This window comes from Esox lucius, chromosome 11 (genome assembly GCF_011004845.1).
Source record: "Esox lucius isolate fEsoLuc1 chromosome 11, fEsoLuc1.pri, whole genome shotgun sequence".
NCBI classification, from domain to species: domain Eukaryota; kingdom Metazoa; phylum Chordata; class Actinopteri; order Esociformes; family Esocidae; genus Esox; species Esox lucius.
In genome coordinates this window covers 41,151,955-41,174,219 of record NC_047579.1, presented here as the reverse complement: position 1 = coordinate 41,174,219, position 22,265 = coordinate 41,151,955, and the positions used below count along the sequence as shown (strand labels likewise).

The window sequence follows — 22,265 nt, the reverse complement described above, 5'->3', positions numbered from 1 at the left end:
CCTATCAACCTCCCTCTCCCTATCTACCTCCTTCTTACCCACCTCCCTCTCTCCCTATCAACCTCCCTCTCCCTATCTACCTCCTTCTTACCCACCTCCCTCTCTCCCCAACCACCTCCTTCTTACCTCCCTCTCGTTGTCCGCCATGAGCCACACGATCACAAAGGCAGCCTGTTAATCGGTTGTGGTGTGAATGTGAAGTCGTTACTGGCAGGCAAGTAGCAGCCAGTGTCTGTGTGGAGCACGTCTGTCAGTCTGACCAGCTGCAGGCTGATTACCGTGACCGGCTGGAGGCCAACCCGGTGGGCTGTCTGAAGGCCGGGCACCGGGCACCACAGCCGGGCGAAATCCCGGGTGGATGTGCCACTGACCTCCTGGCCTACTTACCGAGCCACTGGAGGCAACAGACTGAGGCTCACATTACAGAGGAAATGCAGATACTGCATACAAATGAGTGTGCGCGTCTGTGTAACCGTGCCGTGTGGGCATGTGTGTGCGTGTAACCGTGCCGTGTGGGCGTGTGTGTGTGTGTAACCGTGCCGTGTGGACGTGTGTGTGCGTGTAACCGTGCCGTGTGGGCGTGTGTGTGCGTGTAACCGTGCCGTGTTGACGTGTGTGTGTGCGTGTAACCGTGCCGTGTGGACGTGTGTGTGCGTGTAACCGTGCCGTGTGGACGTGTGTGTGCGTGTAACCGTGCCGTGTGGCGTGAGAGATGAATGAGACTTTTCACCTGCGTTCATCTGTCCACGGCAAGAAGCCGCCTCCCCCTTCAGGCGTCAGTGTGATGAGAGCGAGGGGCTGGTCACGTGACTGGTCTTTTCAGCCCAGCTCTACGCTGCGCCCAAATTGTCAGTTCCCTAAACTCTTGTCTCTTACAATCTCCACCGTGTGATCAGGGTAATAAGAGCCCATAGGGTCAGATCAGGAATCAGTTTCCTCATCTTAACCATTAGGGGGGAAATGCAAAACCGCCCCATGTCACAGGGGTAGTTTTATTTGACTATTTTTTTCCTACCATGCAAAGTACAGGCAAGTTTCCTTTCTTAATATGCACAGAGCCAACACCAGCCCTGCTTGCACCCTCTTCTGGCCAGATGGTGTAACTGAAGCTCAATTAATTTCAGTGTTGAAGGGATTATGGATTAAACTATATTGAGGGGAAATCACCCAATTTATACAGTACAGGAGCAGATGGCCCTGCTTTTTAAAATTTCTACTCCAACACAAGGCATATGTTTATTTATTTGGTTTACTTTATTGCCTATTTGTGTTAAATAACACAATGTCCTAATCCGTCCCAGTTCTGCTCGGTGGCTGTTTTAATGTTGATCCAAACTGGTAAGTGAAGGTTAAAGTTAATCACAGACGAAGGGACTGTCAATTCATGGTTAAATATGCACGTTTGTCTGGGAATAGGCTGTATTTTCTCATGCAACCGCAGAGGGTTTTGACCAAACGAGGACCAGGCTTGTGTAAGGGCCAGGTCAAGGTACGAGATAGGAGGACGTGCCCCCCCCCCCCCTTTTCTACCCCCAAACTTAAGAATTCTGCACCTCCACAAAGTCGGTTCCCCTCTGATTTTGTAACAGATGAGGAGATGACTAGTTTAGAGTAATTACAGGCCCTAACCAAAATGCTGTTAGTCCTTGACCCATTGGTGTTTGAAAACAATATCTGGTCGCAGTCGTGGATGCAAGGAAATTAGGTCAGAGAATAATGCCTTTAGACAATGGATGTATAAAATTAATGGTCAGATCTTGACTGTGATATTTAATTATAGCCCTTCCGCTACCTAACAGATGTCATTACTCAGTCTGGCGCGTAGAAATAGATTATATAGTCTGAAGACCAATGAATAAATACAGCAGGATATACTCGGCTAAAGACATTTAACACCATGGCTGAGAGTCGTTTTTTTTATGCATGCCTTGATATAGCCATGGTAAAAAAACAAAACACAAGGTGTCACATTGCTATAACAAACCACTTCCCAAAGCATTTCCACTGAACGTCGAGCCTTGTGCTTCCCGTGGTATACAGTCTCATATGCCACAGTTCTCCGCAAAACAGCATTCAGGGCACAAACCGCGTTGTAGGTCAGTCACCTGAGGGTCCATGGGAATTGTATTACCACGATCCACATTTTACATGTGACTCCTACATGCATGTGCTCGTGTGCAGGCCTCTGGGTCAGCAGTGTGGCTAGACTTCCCATTGTCTCCAGCTCTGGGAAGTGACATCAGAAACAGGAAGCAAAGCATTCAGGGTGAAAGGGGGCAGCAGAGCAAACATACGTGTCTGTACGGTGCCAGGCAGAGGAAGGAAATCAGGGGACCTACTGGAACTGTGAGACATCCCTGTCTGTCTCTTAGTTTGGGGTGGGTTACTGTCATGCACCAGGATACCTTCTAAGGTATTTGTACCACTTCAAAGTAGTTATGGTAACACTTCAAAAAACCTGGATGTGATTCACTTGTTACGGTTTGGTATCAGGGGAACAGTGTCGGGTGGGGTTCTCATATTTTCCATGTTCCTCACACATGTGAAGAAGAATGAGCCAGACCTGCGTACGGTCAATGTGACTGTGTGTCAGTGACGCGACGGCTCCCCCAATAGAAGAAGTCCTTTGACGGGATTAATGGGACTTCCTGCTCCTTCTCTTCGCAAAACAATTGCTAGCCTGTCACAGGGCCACTGTTATTAGCAGCAACTGTGCGAAGAAAGTCTTTGTGTCTTCACGAACCGACTTTGCGAAGTGACTTTGTGAAATGTGTTAGCCTCGAGTGTCTTTGTGTGATAAGGGAAGATTGATATGTGGGCTACATTGAGCTTACATACATTTGTCTTTTGATACTGTGCGCTGTCTTTTCTGAACCCACAGGCGTGCACGGGCGTGTCGGTCGACTGGTTCAGGGCAGTACAAGCCAATGACAATTCTGGAGGCTGTGACCCAGTGAGTCAGTCTCTCCAGAGTCCAAGTCTAGTCAGACAAACACCATGCACAGCCTCAGCCCCGACCTCAGTCGCCAGCCTCAGCCTCTGCAAGTCCTATCCGTCTCTACAGTGGCTATCACATACGTCTGACATGGTGTCTTCTTATCCATTCTCCGTCTGGCTGAGGAAGCCTTGAGAAGAGAATATTGAATGGAGAGGGATTATGTTAATATAGATAATGGAAAAAAAGAGGAGACTAGTTGAGAGTAAGGGGAGGTACGGTGGTGTGCAGAGCAAGGGTTCAGGAGGAGGTGAAGACAGACAAAGGGAAGGGCAAGAGTGAGGAAAGAGATTTGTCAGAAGACAGGGAAAAGGGCAAGAGAATTATGATTATGGGGTGAAGATGCCTGGGATGAGGCGGCTGGGGGATGAGGGCAGCTGAGGGATGAGAGAGGGCCGGGGGGAGAGAGAGTGCTGGGGCGGAGAGAGAGGGCCGGCGGGAGAGAGGGCGTCTGTGAGGAATTTTAGAGAGGAGCTTAGCCCAATGCCGCCTGCAATAACAAAATACTCAAAATACGGACAGTCAATTTCCCAAATGTCACCACAAGTTGTCTCCAACTGCGATGCCTGGCACTACATAGTGGGTTCACAGTGCTCAAACATTTATTTCAGTCCGACTGATACAACAACGAGACTCCACAGAAAAACTGGGATGGGATGGAAAAAAGACAAGATGAAACAGGATGATCCAAACTACGCAGTGTGTCTGTGTGTGTGTGTCTGTGCACCAGACTCTTGATTGGTCAGCTGCTCTCCCATCCACATGCCAGTTGTCCAGGCAGATAAAGACAACCCCCGCAACTCTGCAGTGCCAGGGGAGAATTTATGACTCACAGTGGAATCTGGACATGCTGGGGTCACCATCCGTACCCCTTTCCTTCCCAGAGACCTCTTCAAAGGAATGCCATGGGACACCCTGTGTCAACAGGCAGCCTAATTACCAGACTTTTGCCAAACTTACTGTCTCTCTCTCTCTGACACACTATGGGATATGACATATAACGTGTTTTTTCCCAAAGAACACACTTGGGCTGTTGTCCAACGCAACTTCCAAACACTGTGACCCTGGGAGTCAGGACACTCCGTTCGTTGCTACAGTCAAAAGATGACACCCTATTCAGGGCAACATCCGCTTTACTGCCCTGGGGCATTGAGATTGAATTGTTGGACCAGAGGAAAGGCTTCCCCAGGCTGCCCCTCCAACACCACTTCCAGTAACATCCGGTCTCCTGCCAGGGAATGACCAGGACCGACCCTGCTTAAGCGGACCGGCAGTGGGAGGCAGGGAGCTCTGTTTGGTCTGTCCTCTTCAGGAGCAGTGTTTCTGCTGTGTGAACAAGACCGCCGTAATGATCTTCAGGTAGTCCATTTAAGATGGGGTCAGAGAGGTCACTGAGTATCTCAGATCAACAGGAGCGGTGGGGTCGGGTTCCTGACGGCGGAAGAACGTTCTAACCCTGAGGAGACCCACCATCGGAGATGTCGTCATGGCGACAACGCTCCAACTCCATCAGATGTGTGTGTGTTTGGCGCCTGTGTGAGGGAGCAAGCGTGGGGTGTCAGGAGGTGCAGAAAGGATGGCCATGGTCTCAGGGCCAGAGGTAATTAGAATGACAGAGAGATTAAAGGAGAACGGGGGTGGGGGGTGGGGGGTGGGGCAAATGGAATTTCCTGATTGTAACATAGCAGTGTTGACAGTTACAGCATATCTAGGGTGGCACCCCCCCACTTCGCCTTCTCCAGTTTGGCACAGCGGTCATCCGGTTAAACCCGGTTAGTTCCGGGTAGGACCACGTATCAATGCCTGTGAGCGGATAATGCAGAGGGGCGGTGGTGGGGCCCGGCCCGGGGGGTTGGAGACGCGATGTATCGGAGCGAGTAAACACGCAGAACGCTGTTGTTTGGGGTTTAGTCTCCCTGTATGTGGTTATATTAGGAACAGCGGCTAGGGCTGATGGTCTTTTGCCGCACCCCCCCCTCCTCCCCCTTGAGGAAGAGAGAGGGGTGTCAGTACCCATCAGTGTCAAACTGCCTCGCTCTGTTGACCACAGGGACCCTTTCTGGGCCTTGGGCTGTGTGTCAGTGACTAAGGCTGTCCCACTGACACAGAAACAGGGAGGAGGGAGAGAGCTAGAGGGAAGGAAGGACACAGAGGTAGGCAGGGAGGGAGGGAGGGAGGGAGGGAGGGAGGGAGGGAGGGAGGGAGGGAGGGAGGGAGGGAGGGAGGCAGGGAGGGAGGGAGGGAGGGAGGGAGGCCGAGGGAAAGATAGACACAAGGAGGGAAAGTGATGGGGAGTCAGAAGGATGTAGGAAGACGAAGGGATGTGAGAGGTATTGGCCTCCATATTAAATATGACACAACAGTAAACACAGCAACAATGTAGTAGCAGGCCTGTTCCTGACCAACACACTGTGGTGTTTCCTTAGTGCCAGAACATGCCCACTCAGACGTTGTCCCAGCAGGCCTTCAGAGGTCCCTGTGCTCCTTCTGTCCTTTCACCCCGATCCATAATACAGGACGCTGACCTGTCCTCTGATGTCTCCTGGAGCCATGCTTTACTTTGCTCAGAGGCAGAACAAGTGATTCAGCCGTGCTGTGACTGGTTCTATAGAGAACACATGCAAGATCAGGTGGAGACAAATTCTGGGGTCCTGTATGTCTCAGCGTTGTGGGTTCGGTTCTCAGGGGGTATGACACATGCATGCACTCGTTACATGTTGGTCACTCAGGATATGAGCTTCGGCTAAAGGATGCAAGTGGGACCACAGGGTTAGAAAGACGCTTCCCCAATGCCAACATATAGTGTACTTCATTGGAATTAGGGTGCTGTCTAGATATCAGAAGGGCACTATGTAGAGAACGGGCAGGCATTGGAGTCAGCTAGAGAGCCCACAGAGGACATTTAACCGTCCTGCTCACCAGCTGCACAGTCCTCACGCCCTTTGACCCCACCCAGCACTGACCTTAATGCTGCAAGACACCCTTGTCTCCCGCCCTTTACCCCCTTCTGCGATCCCCTGAACCAGGGCCCACGTGACCCTGCCAGACGGCACCATCTGCCAGCCCTGTTCTCCCGGGCTAGTCGCTAGCCTCTCCCTCCCATGGAGGACTCGGACTGAGCCACTACGGACTGAGCCTCTGACACAGTGAGCCTGTGAACGGGCCTCTCTGCTGGGCCTCACCAGTCCGTCCCTCATGGACAGATATGTTTCGGAGCTGAGCGGAGCCGGACGTCATCGAAGGACGCGGTGAATTCCAGCTGTGTGTTCAGGTGTTTGGCTGCTCTGGGCCAGGCGAGTGTGTCAACACAAGGTGGACCAGGGCGTTCTTAAGCCATGAGGGAAAATGGAAGAGGAGAAGCAGGAGGAGCAGGAAGAGAGGGAGAGAGCTGCGAGGGAGGGCAGCTGTGTGTGGCTCTGTGTGGGAAGTCTCTCTCTGTGACTCTTCTCTGTTTCCCAGCAAGGCAGCTTTGAAGTGGCTCTCCTCCAGCCTGCAGCCTCCACCCCCCTCCCCACGCTCCCTCCACCCCTATCTCTGCTCCCTCCACTCCTGCATCCTTCACCTCTCACCCTACTCCCTCCACCCCTCTCCCGGCAACCTCCACCCCTCTCCCTACTCCATCAACCCCCTCCCTCCTCCCTCCAGTGTAACAGCAGACACATGGGCCCCTAGCTTTGAGCCACGTCTCAACCCCACTACACGTCTACTCACACCCACAAACTCTTTCCATCTCTCCAATGCACCCCTCCCCCCCCCCCCCCCCAATCTCTCATTTGTTCTTAATCAGCTTAGATTACTGTGTCCCTCTCCTTTCACCCCCAACCTTTTTGTTTTTTCATTCCTCCTTCTGGTCAACGGCGACCCATAGCATGTAATAACAATGTTTGGCACACCCTGCAGACCTGCAGAACAACAACACTGAGTCAGCCTGGTGCATGTGTTCGTAGGTTAGGGCTGTGAAAGTCTCAGGTTAGTTACGGTCATTTCTTGTCATCTCTGGTCAGGGCTTACTAAAATAGTCATCTGTAGTTCCAGTCAGTGAACTAACTTCCTGCGACTGGTTTATTTCCATTTGAAAATACATAGTCATCTGTCTATTCTGCCACCGAAATGGGCTATAAATACCACTAGCCCCACTTTCCCAGTATGCCATGATCTGCCTTTGGCAGCTTCCCACAATCTATTGTTTTTTTCAGGACACTGTTCCTAAAAGCCACAGCTCCAGGTTTTTTCACCTTAACCTTCATTTATCTGTGTTTGTTTAGTCTTTTTGCCCATGCCTATCTGGGTACAAAGGGTCTTTGTTGAATACCCTTGGGCACGCAGTGGCATGCTCGCACCCCACTATCTTGCCTAAAGGTGTTTAGGCATGGATGTCGCCACCAAAGACAGTTGGAATCAAGCTGGTAGGACATCCAACCTCATTGCCTGATCCCACCTAATGTCCTGTTTGGTCACGGGCAGTTTCAGCCTGGTTATCCGGTTGGTCATGTCACCAGGATCGACCAATTATACAGAAATGTACTATTTTATTGACACAAATATTAATCAAAAGGCATTGATTAAATACGGTAAATACGCTATTAAAACACGGATACATGTGAGACTTATTTTGGGCCACTGTGAATGAGACATTCGATTGTAAACATTCCGATCTAAACTTTTTTGGCACAGCCAGAGGGAGCCCGTACTCCCCTGTGCGTCAAACCGAGTGCACTGTAGGCCTAATGGAAGGCAGGCGCTCCGGGCACAGATTTACCCAACGCACCCTCAGCCTGTTTGTCTCAGTTTAACGGGCGGGCGGGCAAAGCAAGAGGGATTTACGCTGAGGCAGACTGGCGGAGGAGGAGGGGGAGCGACACCAGCCAAACAGCCCGAACAACGGAAAAGAGGGGGGTTGAAAAGGAAGGAAACTGGATAGGTGAATGTTACTGAGCATCGCCGCCGGACTAGGATATAATCGTCTGTTCTATGCAGACTAATCAGTATTTGTTGCCACATTGTTTTCCAACATCTTAAAGCGGCAAATCTCCCTCTCGTTTTAACTTCTTAAAAAATCCCAGCCGTCCAATGAATGGAGTTGCTTTTTGCCTTGTTGGAATCCCACCCTACCCAGATAACGAAGTAAGTGATCCAGTGTTGTTATCGATACCTAGTTTGCATGTTTCGTTATTACGATTTGGCTCGAAAGCACCTAGATTGCTCGAGCTCTGAAACGTCTATATCGGGTTGGTCGGAGAGCATGATTTCCTAAGAGGATTAGCTCACTTACTGTGTACACATACGGAAAACGAGGGCTTTTAACGAGTTTTCTTTCCAACGTTGTTGACACAACGAGTTCTCTGCTGGTGTTGATTGTTTATTTTTGCTTGAACGCCCACGATGATCAGTCTCACTGACGAAACTTGCCGCAAAGGCGATTTAAAAGCCACAGTGTACAGGCAATGTGTAATTCCGTCTGACCATTGAGTGGAGCTGTCAACTCGTGACGGGACGTCCGACACAGGTTGGAACTCCGGTCATTAGCGTCACCCGCCGTAGCAAGATAAGGGTTTTAATGAGTTGAGTCAAGCCTTTGTGTCAGTCGATTCACGTTTTTTTTGTTGAGAAGCTGTCGATATGACTGTTGGATAACATTTACAACATGTGATGATAATAATAATAATAGATTTTATTTTGGGGACGCCTTTCAAGACCCTCAAGGACATCTTACACAAGGAATGGGCCTACAAATGTTCAATACATAAAGACATAAGATGAGTGTATAGACCAGATAAGAAGAACAGTTAATATGGGGAGGGGAGGTTGGGAAGAGAATGTGAATCCTGTGTCAAAAGCTCTCTATGTGGTCCTCAAAGAAGTTCTGACTTTTAAAGTGAGCCCTCCGTCAACTGCCATTCGGCTTATTTTGCCTGCAAGTCTATGAACTCCAGTTATGTAAAAAGAATGCATTGAATTACATTCACCTTTAAAAATACTATATTTTTAAACGTATACAAAACAGCATATATATCAATTATATGCACACCAACAGCTTTGTCTAGTTGTTTGCTTTCCAGAAAGCTTTGGAATGCAGTTTACTTTAAAGTCCCCAGAAACTGTAGTTTTACTACTGGATGATCCTGTCAGATATTACAGTACACCTTCTGTCCATCCCTCCATCCTCCAGCATTGTGGGGGAGAACTCTGGGGGTGGAGTGGCATTGCTTAGCTATGAGTTGGAGCAGAGGTTGTCTCATGGGCCCCCCAGGTGGTTTTGTTTGTGTGTTTACAGGAACAGGGGACTATGTTTCTGTTTGCAGAGGACTGTTTCGGATTGGTTCTGTTTTTCTTTTTTGCCTCACACGGTATTTGACACTGTCTGACGTCCATCTGAGAGTGTGTGTGTGTGTGTGTGTCTCGTGCTTGTGACACAGTTTTTCACATCACCTGGATCTTATCAACTTCTGCTTTCAAACAAACATCTCGGTACTCTCTCCATGTCTTTGCCATTGGCCACTGTGATGCACTCCTAGCTGCTCTGACTGCCTCAAAACAAGACACATATTTGTGAACTCGACAACATTGATCGTAGGAACAAAAGATGTAGGAAGAAAATACTGTGTTACACCACCCGTGCCACTTACCTTCCGAATACCATTATATTTGTCCATCTCTTCAGCGTTGATAATGTTCTCCATTTAAAAGAGCTAGAAAACATGCTATTTTGACAGACAGTCACAGCCTCCTGCCCCACCCTAAGACCGCCCACTTTTCACCTGTAACACCAACACCAGTGTCAACCCCACTCTATTCCACTCTAGCAATCCCAGGAGAGTCGGGATATGGGGACGCCATTTTGTTTTCAGAGGTTCTAGCGTGCTGTTTCCACAGAGCAGGGTCTGCCTGTGTAGCTGGACCTGTGCGCTTCCCTTTTCTCTGGTCATGCTGCCTGGCCTGATTGACCGCTGATTCAATTTAGAGCAAATGGCCAGCATACAGAGAGCAGTAAGAGAATGTTCAAAATGTCATTTGTTTTTCGGCGCCAGTATCAATTTGAAAATCTAGGCCAAAGCCTGAGAAGTCTGTTGTCTGATTTGGCTGAGTGTGGGGACTGATGTGAGTCTGTTGGCTGAGTGTGGGGACTGATGTGAGTCTGTTGGCTGAGTGTGGAGTCTGATGTGACTCTGTTGTGATTTGGCTCAGTGTGATAGTCCAGATGTTGGACAGTTCTGATGTTCAGTGGCAGTTGAATAAGGACAGTTCTGATGTCCAGTGGCAATGGAATTAGGACAGTTCTGATGTCCAGTGGTAGTTGAATTAGGACAGTTCTGATGTCCAGTGGCAATTGAATTAAGACAGTTCTGATGTCCAGTGGCAGTTGAATTAGGACTGTTCTGAAGTTCAGTGGTAGTTGAATTAGGACTGTTCTGAAGTTCAGTGGTAGTTGAATTAAGACAGTTCTGATGTCCGATGTTAGTTGAATAAGGACAGTTCTGATGTCCAGTGGTAGTTGAATTAAGTCAGTTCTGATGTCCAGTGGCAGTTGAATTAGGACAGTTCTGATGTTCAGTGGTAGTTGAATTAAGATAATTCTGATGTCTGGTGGAAGTTGCATTAGGACAGTTCTGATGTGGCACTGCTTGTTGTTTCCAGGTGGTTGAGTATTTCCGCAGGGGTGTGGTGTTGCAGTGCAGTATTAGTAACTGTGATCAATACGGATGACTGTACGGCAAAGGGTGATGGATGGATGAGTGGGGCGGAGGCTGGCCCATTAAGACACAGAGTGCATTGTGTCATGTGATTCTACAGTGTATTGATAAGAAATATGATAGTTCTGTTATGGAAATCAGCTCTGCTCCCGAGCTAATCAATGATGCAGCTGTACTTGTGTTTCAGTAGCACATGTTCCCATGAGGTTGTGTTCATGCAGATATAAGCGCTCATGAAGAGAATCATTTTAGGTCTGCCGATTCAGCTGATGTCAGGTCAGTCACATGACTCAGGTCCCAGACCTCAGACCCCAGAGGCCTGCTGATTCAGCGGTTCCAGTATCTTTTCTGGTCAGGGCAAATTCGCAGGATCCAAACTGCTCTGTGTGAGGCTGCGGAGGGGGAAAAAACCCCTTTCTTCATAATGACTAGCAGAGGCTTTTGTCCTTTAGATAAGTCTAGCAACCTAGGTTAGACAGTGCTTGTGAGTAAATACATGTTAGGAAATCAATTGTTGCTGTCATTTGTTCAGCTTGGACGCCAGCGTTGAGTTCACGACATTGGGAGCGAGGGCAGTGGGTTGAATTTCACACAGGGGTGTGGGAGTGGGCCTGGGATGGGTCACTAAACCCTGTCCGAGCCCATTAACATGGCTGTGACGTCTGTCGCGCCTTAACTCGAGCCCACCGCCGTCCCTGCTGCATTCCTCGGCTCACCCTCCCGATCACTGACCTGCACAGGGAGTGTGTGTGAAGGACTTTGTAGACAGACTTCAATGACCCAGGCATGTGCTCAAGCTCAGATGCATGCAGCGCACTAATACTGCACAGGTATATAGGTACGCACACGGATGCACAGGCTTAAAGTGATTTGGTGTACTCACAAACACTGAGACGTTTCTTGCTGTAGCCCTGGGACGTGCACACACCTGAGCTTGATTTGCCAATGTTAGGGTCGCAAAGTTCTGGTAAACTATAAAAAAATACCTCTGCTCCAACACTGGAGTTTCCGGAATTCCCCCACCAGGATTTGTGGAAATCCCAGAGAATTTCACAGACCTCGTGGACAGTGACTGGTTGAACATGAGAGAGTGCGATAATGTTGTTGTGACCGCTTATTGCCTGGAGTATATCAGGATCCCATTAGCTATTGCCAGAAACAGCAAGTAGTCTTCCTAAAGTCCACACTAAACATGGAACAGGATGTAATACAAAACATTAGTAGACACGAAATGAAGAAAAGGAAGAACTACCCATATTTAGAGTTTAGTGTCTAGCTATGTAGGGTTTGGCTACAGTATCTAAATTAGGGTGATTAGACGGCCCGGTCTGCCCGGGATTGTCCCGCTTTCAAGCTGGGTGTCCCGGGCCCGACAAATATCTGTAAAACAATAAAATGTCCTGGTTTTTGACATTCATTACCAAATTGTCCCTGTTTTTTGTTCCGTCTTCATGGATTCCTCTCACAGGTCTCTTGCAACACAGCTGACCTGGAGTTAGACATCAGATGTGCTCCGCTACTCAAGACACCTTTTATCAAAAATTGTCATTTATCAACCCCCCCCCCCTGCACCTTTCAGTCTACAACTATTTGAATGTTGTTTTCCACGGATCAAATCTCCCAGCGCTGTGGGAACTAGTAGTACACACTGAAGAACTGCTGGAGGATTAAGGACACACTAATCAGTGCAAACTCACACACCCGTACACACAACGTTTACTTAGCTATAAATGTTTGCCTCAACTGCCATGAGGTCACCTGCAGAAATGGTGTCTCCTACAGACAAATATGCAGAATAGTGGTATGAATCAGGAATAGATCAGTCATCCTTGACTTGGTTCACCCTGGAGATGAAGGGTGGGCCACCCCGTTATGTAGCTATGCAGCCGAAGGACCCCTAACATGCTCCCGCTGCTAATGGCTGTGTATTGATCCTTTTTCTCTCTCTCTCTCTCACTCGTACACAAGCACGCACACACACAGGAATACTTTCGTGAAAGCTGTCTGAGAGCTGTTCTGTTGTCTTAGCTGTCCTTTGAGATTGCCTGCCCAAAACAGTGTGGGTTTCACAGTGCCTTCATCCTTGCCCTGTTCCGAGGGGAGGGCCCGAGGAGTTGGTCAGGGAAGGACAGAAAGCCTCTTGTATCAGTCTCCATTTAATGTGGCGTCTCATGGTCATTTGTGCGGTGAAGTAGTGGAGAAACAAAGGCTCCTTCTCAGTCGTAGATGAGGGCTGATTTGATTTGGTCTCCCGACGGTCAGGCCCCGGTGAGGGTTTGTCTATGTGGGTTTAATTTCATGTGTGTTTGTGAGGGCATGTGTGCCTTCAAGTTATGTTATTCTTGTACTAGAAAACACAAGGAAGTGTGTTGTGTGTCTCTGTTTACTCCTGAGGATTGGGGTTTCTTCTTGTTCTGCCATGCAGATTTGGCCCTGACTACGTGCGCAGAGCAGGGGCACACACAAGGGTCAGGGTTCGTAGGTTATGGGCCCGTCATCACACACTTGGCCCCTAATAAAAATAGGGCAAGGAGGCAGGAGGAGACTCCTGTTACTGGGTTCACTAGAGGTCAGGGGCTAAGTAGAGGAGGAGTGATCCCCATTCAAATGACATCTAACAGAGGCGTTGCCAGGATCACAATACACTCGGGGCTTAGCCCACCCACCCGCCCCGCCCGGGACAGAAAGTACAGAGTTTTGAATGTACATGCGGAAAATGTCAATGTACACGCTAGCGGCCTACACGTCTACATTATCATAATGTGTGATCAAATTAATAGATATGGGGATATTCTTGTATTATTATTATTTTGGTTAATTTGAGTCTGCATGTGTGGGGTTTGTGTGGGTGAGTTGAATGGGGCGCTGCGTCTTCAGCTTTCCCTGACAGATGTCGGGGCACATTCCCTACCCAGCAAAATTATGAACAGAGAGGATCAGAGGGAGACTACTGGAAAGACATTGGGGAGTCAGAGACTGAATGACAGGCAGACAGACAGACAGACAGTCAGCCAGCCACAGACAAATTGAGAGGTAGACCTCTCTATTACCCATACCCATACAGTATGTCGTCTGTGTTGTTGAATAACAGCGTGTGGTAAATACTGTAGACCGTCTGTGTTGTTGAATAACAGCGTGTGGTAAATACTGTAGGTCGTCTGTGTTGTTGAATAACAGCGTGTGTTAAATACTGTAGACCGTCTGTGTTGTTGAATAACAGCGTATGGTAAATACTGTAGACCGTCTGTGTTGTTGAATAACAGCGTGTGGTAAATACTGTAGGTTTTCTGTGTTGTTGAATAACAGCGTGTGGTAAATACTGTAGACCGTCTGTGTTGTTGAATAACAGCGTGTGTTAAATACTGTAGACTGTCTGTGTTGTTGAATAACAGCGTGTGTTAAATACTGTAGACCGTCTGTGTTGTTGAATAACAGTGTGTGGTAAATACTGTAGGTCATCTGTGTTGTTGAATAACAGTTTGTGGTAAATACTGTAGGTCATCTGTGTTGTTGAATAACAGCGTGTGGTAAATACTGTAGACCGTCTGTGTTGTTGAATAACAGCGTGTGTTAAATACTGTAGGTCGTCTGTGATGTTGAATAACAGCGTGTGGTAAATACTGTATATCTTCTGTGTTTTTCTTTTAGGTGGTTTCCTGAAGGTCCTTTTAATAATTACTATACTTTTTTGGGGGATTTGTCTCAGTCCACCTCTGTCCCATAACTAGAAGAAATCCCTGTAGTTGTATGCGGAATGGGAGTCTTGTGGAACAGGGAACAGGGGAGGTTTAGGCATGGCAGATAATCAAAGAGCTGTTGGAACTGGATGAAGTGATGAAAACAGTGAGTGGACCCACTGACCCCAATCAGCATCACATCCACTGATCAGGCTTCAACACACACACACACACACACACACAGATGCACAATCAAACACACACACACATCAGTGCTAAAGGACATGCTGATATGCAAAAGCACAACATGTTCATGCACTATTTATCTATCTCTCTCCAAGTTAAATGTCTCTTAACTTCTTATTGTATTACTTTGATTGGATTTTATTATTTTAGTTGTCTTATGTGTTTTCCATTTTAGTCTTGCCCCCTATGTATTATATGTACTGTTGTATTATATTTTATTCCTTTAATCATGTATACAGACCTGGCGGCAAGTGGAGCCTTGCCTCTAGCGAGAATGCTTTGCCCCCCAAAAATAGTCTGGGTAAGATAATTCCCAACACTGTACTTCACTAATTACTGTTGGGAATGTAGGCTAGCTCTCTTGCCTTCATCTTAAAATGTGAAGATGTGCTTTAAGTGATGTGATCACTAAGCTACAAAGAATGTGTAACTACTGTACATGTAGTCGACAGCTGTTTATTTTGCTAGTTTATACCTTCAGCAAGCCATGCATTGAAAAATTATTTGCTTTCCATTCCTCGTGCTGAAGTTACAATTCTATTTCGGCTAAGTAGGATAAACATGCCTGCCCATGGAAATCTAAAGCCCGTCCAACACGTTTGTTCTAGCGCCTGCTTAAGGGTAACTTGGGGGGAAATCTGTATTTTCTGACTCAAAAAAGAAAGGTTTGGTCCGGATTTTATATAAACATATTGACAATAGTCAGACAAATACATTTAGAACAATTATTGGGGAGAATGATTTTGTTGTATTGCAAATTAATCAAATGCCAAACTATGTAAAAGGGGTGTTTTACCCCACTATTGGGGCAAAATGCCCCTCCCTATGGGGTAAAATACCCCCTGGATAGAATGGATTATTCTATCAATTTAATCCATATCCTGTTGAAAATACCTCAACCTTGATAGCAGTATTTAAGTGAGTTAACAACAAAAAAATGTAACCGTGATATTGTACATTCCAATATCCAAAGGCAAAAGCCTTGTATAAAATGTATTATTATTTATTCAAATAACTTTTGATGACTATTTTTAAATGTTTTGTTAACCATGCGAAGGTATTAAGATAAAACATGGAATCAGTAATATTGACCAATTAATTGAATCAGTGCCAACTGACTATTATACTATATTCTATTATACTTTAGGACTATTATACAGTGGATATAAAATGTCTACACACCCCTGTTAAAATAACAGGTTCTTGTGATGTAAAAGAATCAGACAAAGGTAAATCATGTCAGAACTTTTTCCACTTTTAATGTGACTTATAATATGAACAATTCAATTGAAAAACAAACAGAAATCTTCGAGGGGGAAATATATTAAAAAAAAAAAACTTACAATAACCTGGTTGCATAAGTGTGCACCGCCTCTTATAACTGGGGATGTGGCTGTGTTCAGAATTAACCAATCACATTCAAACTCATGTTTAATAGAAGACATTACACACCTGCCATCAAGTGACTCTGATTAACCACAAATGAAGTTCAGCTGACATTTTCTTACTTGCATCTCAGAGCAAAAGCCATGGTCTGCAGAGAGCTTCCAAAGCATCAGAGGGATCTCATTGTTGAAAGATATCAGTCAGGAAAAGGATTAGATTAAGGATTAAAAGCATTAGATATACCATGGAACACAGTGAAGACAAACATCATCAAGTGGAGAAAATATTGCACAACAGAGACATTACCAACAACTGGATGTCCCTCCAGTTATGAAAAGACGAGAGGAAAACTGGCCTGGGAGGCTTCCAAGATGCCTACAGCAACATTAAAGGAACTGCAGGAATTTCTGGCAAGTACTGGCTGTGTGCTACATGTGACAACAATCTCCCGTATTCTTCATATGAATGGGTTATGGGGTAGGGTGGCAAGACGGAAGCCTTTTCTTACAAAGAAAAACATCCAAGCCCGGCTGAAGTTTGCAAAAACAAACATCAAGTCTCCCAAAAAAATGTGTTATGAAACCAAGGTTGAACTTTTTGGCCATAATTCAAAAAGGTACGTTTGGTGCAAAAACAACACTGCTCATCACCCAAAGAACACCATACCCTCAGTGAATAATGGGGGTGGCAGCATCATGCTTTGGGGCTGTTTTTCTTCAGCTGGAACCAGGGCCTTAGTCAGGGTGGAGGGAATTATGAATAGTTCCAAATACCAGGCAATTTTGGCACAAATCCTTCAGGCGTCCGTTAGAAAGCAGAAGATGAAGTTCACCTTTCAGCATGACAATGACCCAAAGCACACATCCAAATCTACAAAAGTATGACTTCACCAGAAGATGATTAACGTTTTGGCCCAGCCAGAGCCCAGACCTGAATGCAATCAAACATCTGTGGGGTGATCTGAACAGGGCTGTGCACAGGAGATGTCCTCACAATCTGACAGATTTGGAGCGCTTTTGCAAAGAAGAGAGGGAAAATATTGCCACATCAAGATGTGCCATGCTGCTAGACTCCTACCCAAAAAGATTGAGTGCTGTAATAAAATCAAAAGGTGCTTCAAAAGTATTCGTTTAAGGGTGTGCATACTTATGCAACCATGTTATTGTGAGTTTTAAATTTTTCCCACTCTAAGATTTCAGTTTGTTTTTAAATTGACTTTGCACTTTCTCTCACACATACGCACACAGCTCGTCCGCGCAAGTGGTCGGGTCTTCTATTTACAGAACGGTTTATTGATAGTTTTCACATGACGTCACAACATATGGGACGCCCACTTTGCGGGCAAAACAAACTCTCCTTTTATTGCCCTCCACAACTTTTACTAGTTATCCATCAAAATGACACATAGTTGCAGTTTCATTAGATGCGCTAACCGCATATATATTTTATTTGCAATCATATTTACATGTAATCATTGTAATGCATGACATGGTTTTAAATTTTAAATACTCTGGATTTAGCCCAGATAAATGTATTAATTATCTCCAATTGGACTCTTAATATCTCACCTGGCACAGCCAGAAGAGGACTGGTCACCCTTCTGAGCCTGGGTCCTCTCTAGGTTTCTTCCTAAAATTCGGCCTTCTTAGGGAGTTTTCCCTAACCACTGAAATTCAACACTACTGTTGTTTGCTCCTTGGGGTTTAAGGCCGGGTGTCTCTGTAAAAGCACTTTGTGACAACTGCTGTTTTAAAAAGGGCTTTATAAATACATTTGATTGATTGATTGATTGTCTGTTTTCGTCTGCACCTATGCAACCAACTCCAATGACCTAGCTAACGTTAGTGAGCTAAACCTCTCTTGTTAAATACAGCGTTAGCTAAGTTAATAACAATACAGGAGAAAACCGCACCAAACAAACCTTGGCTGTCAATGGTGAACATCCCAAGCTGTCAACTGTGGGTCATTTAAACAGTAGGAATGGTTTACCTGACATTGGGAAAACATTTATATTATTACCAGTACATTTGGTTTTGGTGTTATACTGGCTGCATTACGCTACACTAACCACCCATGGAACCAACGGTAATTGTGGTAAAATAGCACTAAACCTCGCTTTGACAATTAATAATTTCTTCTCATTCACCTCCCAAACAATTGCATTATTGACCCACCATTATCGAATGTACAGATTGCTATCTGTACTTTTGTACGCTTTCATTTTGGTAGCAGTGTAAGGGGATGGATTCTCTATACATCCTCAAAGTTCAGCTCCGGCAGGGATTTCGCAGTTTTTAAGTGTCAATAACACAGCGGGTGCCGTATATGGGTCAACAAGTGCCTAAAACTTTCTGTGTGTTTGCATACCTTTGTTTTTCATGTTTTGTGAGGTTATCTAAACACTCACGGGCTGCAGAAGTAGACATTTTGACCGGCTTGTGCACATAGCTCCATAGAATTCCCAGTGTTAGCCGCCATGTTTCCACAATGCTTTGCCCGCCAGGTTGTCAGAGCAACCACGTGACTGAAAACTGAATTTGTGTAACTGGGAGAACCGCACTGCTAAATGTTACCCCGCGTCTGAGTCTCCGTAACCACGGCAACGATGGCGTTGATTGACAGCGTAATTCTGATTTAATACTTCCCCACTTTGTCTCATGAAAAACTATTTTGGTTTTATTATTGCTCATGTCAATCCAAGCTTGTGAAAACGTAGTGCATGCATTAGAATACTGTATGCACGAAAATACGGCACAAATCGCGTCCCGCATTGATTCTGTAAGGGACGATCACGTATTATAAGGGACGGGTGGCAACCCTATTCTATGTATTTTTTCCATAGCTACTTAAATGTTTAGGAAAAGCATGTCAAAAAGCAACAATAATTGAGAAATAATTACTTGGGCGATCTGCCGCCTGCAAAAAAAATAAACTCCAGACAGAGCCTGGGCGTAAGAAACGAGTTTTCTCGTGTCTCCACGACGTATCTTGGCTTGAATCCGACGATGATCGCGCCGATATTTGGTGTAAAATGTGCAGTGCACATCCCCAGCTTGCAGATAAAACTAGTGCTTTTTACACAGGGCCAAGGAATGTCAGCCATCCAGCGTTGACAAGCACGTAAAGAGTAAGGAGTATACATATAGTACAGGCGATTGCTAACTAAGATGCTAGTCAAGATTAAATATAGTCACCCAGTAAACTGAACGAAGAGCAACGTGAAGCTCTGTGTTATATTTTTCTGGTGACCTTCCATAAAGCGAAACATGCACGCCCTGTATTCCTACTCTGAGGATATCGTTGTGTTGAGCAGGCTCGGAGTGAAAGTTGGAGGTGCATATCATTCACGAGAAGGGGGAACGCGAATAATGTGACTATCGCACAAACAATCGGTTTGGAATTGAGGGAAAGTTAGCCTAATATTGGGGAGTGCTTTTTGATGGATCAGAAGACGCAACAAAAATCGAGCAGGAGATCGTTTACATTCAGTCTGTGTCCAGCAACGGACTTGATACCTGGGATTTCCTTGGATTAGTTGAACTGGGCGCTAAACGAACTGCGCAGGACATAGTGGACTGGCTCATAAATGTTTTCCATCACGCAGGGTTAAATTATTGGAAGGCAAAGTTGGTCTCGGTTTGCACATATGGGGCTGCTGTCAACGTTGGCGTGTACAATGGAATTGTGCAAAAACTACGTCACGTGTCTATGATTGGGGATTCCCGTTTGCATATTCTATGTACCCGCATACCCTGGAGACCTGCGCTAAGTCAGCTGATCGCATGGTTCCATACTGTAAGACATTTAATTCCTCCGTTGTCGAAACTATATTTACAGAAAGGTAGTGCCAAAAAAATAAAACACTAAAGTAGATTTGTAAGGAAAATATCATTGCCTTTTTAAAACTTGAAAATATTCACAATATTAGATGGTCTGCATGGAGGCACAAGACTGTTGAAAATATTGAGGCTATTAGCTTCCATTAACATTCAACTGAAGACCGGATGATGATGCACAGAGTGGATGATGCACAGAGTGGATGATGCACAGAGTGGATGATGCACAGAGTGGATGATGCACAGAGTGGATGATGCACAGAGCGTTTTCAGTGTTTTCTGGGTAACATGCTTGACATTGGCAACATTTTGCAACTCACATCCCACAGGTTTCAGCAGGAGATGCTGACCATTGGTGAATGTAAAGATGAACTCATGTTAGCCACTGGCCTGTTCGCACTCTTGCTTGATAGTGAGGGCGAGCAAAGGAAAGATAATGTTTCCAATGCGGATGCTGACAGGGACAAAGTTAATCTTCTGGGAGGTTCAATTCAGGAGTTTGAAACCAGATATGAATCACTCAAGTCATGTGATCCATTTTTTATGTTTGGACCTTCAACTTGGCCACAAGAGACGCAAGACCTCCACCGTTTTGAGAACATAACACTTGGCAATATTATTCAGAAATATGAGGCCACATTGTCTATTGACAATTGCGAATGGATGCGCTAGAAACAAGCCAGAAAACATTTGGCAGCCTCCTCTGTGTATGACTTGATCAACATAGTGAATACAAGCAGCCCAGATTGTTACTCCAACATCCACAAGGTAATTATTTTGTCTCTTACACTGCCTTTGAGCAGTGCAGCTTGTGAGAGGGGATTTTCATATCTCAACTGAATAAAAACAAGTGCAGATGCCGCCTGTCACAGACTCGCTTCTCAGCCCTGATGCACATCCACTTGTCAAAGATGACCACAGAAGCATTTGACCCAAAGCCAGCTGTTGACATTCGGATGCAAATAGCTTGTCGCAGGATCAACCAGGGAGCAGCAAGTACATTATCTTCTACCATGTTTGAAACTGAGGAGGACAGAGAGAGTTGCAGCAAGGAGGACAGTGTGGGGGGACAGTGAGGGGGACAATGCGGGGGGACAGTGAGGAGGACAGTGTGGGGGAGTGCGGGGGGACAATGAGGGGGACAGCACATAGGCAGACCCTGCTGTTAAATGGTGAGTACCAAACCTCATCTCCTGGTGCTCTCCTGAGAACCAGACCAAAACAGTTATGTGCACCCCTGTGATATTGTCACTGGTGAGAATGGGCAGGTCAAGTCAGTAAAGATATTTCACAGTCTTGTTTTTGTGGCACTGACTCCAAATTGTGATTCCACCTCAATTTGTGAGCGGTGTATACTTCGTCTGTCATCTCTTGGGAGCCAGGTCTGCCTATGGCATCCTTTCTCGATAGCCAGGCCCTGCTCACTGAATCTGTACATTGCCATGTTTTTTCTTAATTTTGTGTCTGTTACGGTTGTCTAGTGTTCTGCCACTGTGTATTCTCTGTTTAAGGTAAGGCGGCGTTCTAATTTGCTTGGTTTTTTGGTTGATTCCTTCCAGTGTGTCAAATTGTTTTCTTTTTGTGTCCTTATGATTTGGTTGGGTGTGGCTATGTTGCTCTCTTGGGACACTATAGGGTGTTTTTTAGTGAGCAGAGCCCCAGGACTAGCTGGCTTAGGGGGCTGTTCTCTAGGTTCATCTCTCTATAAGTGAGGGCTTTGTTATGGAAAGTCTGGTAGTCACTTTCCTTTAGGTAGGTGTGACATTTCACAGATCTTTCCTGGGTTTTGAGGATTAGTGGGTATGGACCCAATTCAGCTCTACATGCATTATTATGGGAGGTTGGGCTTTGGAGATGCTCTTGCAATATTGTTCAAGCAGAGTCTCAATTGGGTGTTTAATCCAATCTAACAAAATCTTGGTTGACCTCACAGCCGTAGAGGGCAATGGGTTCTATGACTGATTGGAGTATTTTGAGCCATGTTCTGATTGGAATGTCTAGTTTAATGTTCTTTTCTATGGCTTAGAATGCCCTTCTGGCCCTGTCTCTCAGTTCGGTCACAGCCTTATTGAAGTAGACCTGTGGTGTTGATGTTCAAGCTGAGGCAAGTGTAGTTATTGGTTTGCTGATGGGCCAGAGTGTCTAGATAGAATTTATGTTTGGGGTCCAGGCTACCAGTCCTTTTTTGGAAAATCATTATTTTTGTCTTACTAAGGTTTACTGCACGAGCACAAGTCTGAAAGCATTTGTGCAGAAGATCTAGGTGCTGCTGTAGGCCCTCCCTGGTTGGGGACAGGAGATCTAGGTGCTGCTGTAAGCCCTCCCTGGTTGGGGACAGGAGACCTACGTGCTGCTGTAGGCCCTCCCTGGTTGGAGACAGGAGATCTAAGTGCTGCTGTAGGCCCTCCCTGGTTGGGGACAGAAGGTTTAAGTT

General features: G+C 46.1%; 1 protein-coding gene across 4 annotated transcripts in view; it reads left to right on the top strand.

The window, feature by feature from the left end:
* The window catches only part of arhgap23a (Rho GTPase activating protein 23a), an 83,731-nt gene that overhangs the window by 6,805 nt on the left and 54,661 nt on the right, over window positions 1-22,265 (top strand). Inside the window, exons 1-2 of one of the 4 annotated variants that reach the window (XM_029123173.2) lie at window positions 7,844-7,916; window positions 8,059-8,119. The exons of 1 other annotated variant lie outside the window; for it this stretch is intronic. In XM_029123173.2, the coding sequence (XP_028979006.2) occupies window positions 8,066-8,119 (54 nt within the window). In that variant the 5' untranslated portion in view covers window positions 7,844-7,916; window positions 8,059-8,065. Of the gene's footprint in view, window positions 1-4,546; window positions 4,596-7,820; window positions 8,120-22,265 lie in introns of those variants that run through there. 2 more of the 4 variants (XM_034295084.1, XM_029123174.2) reach the window with 2 other exon arrangements.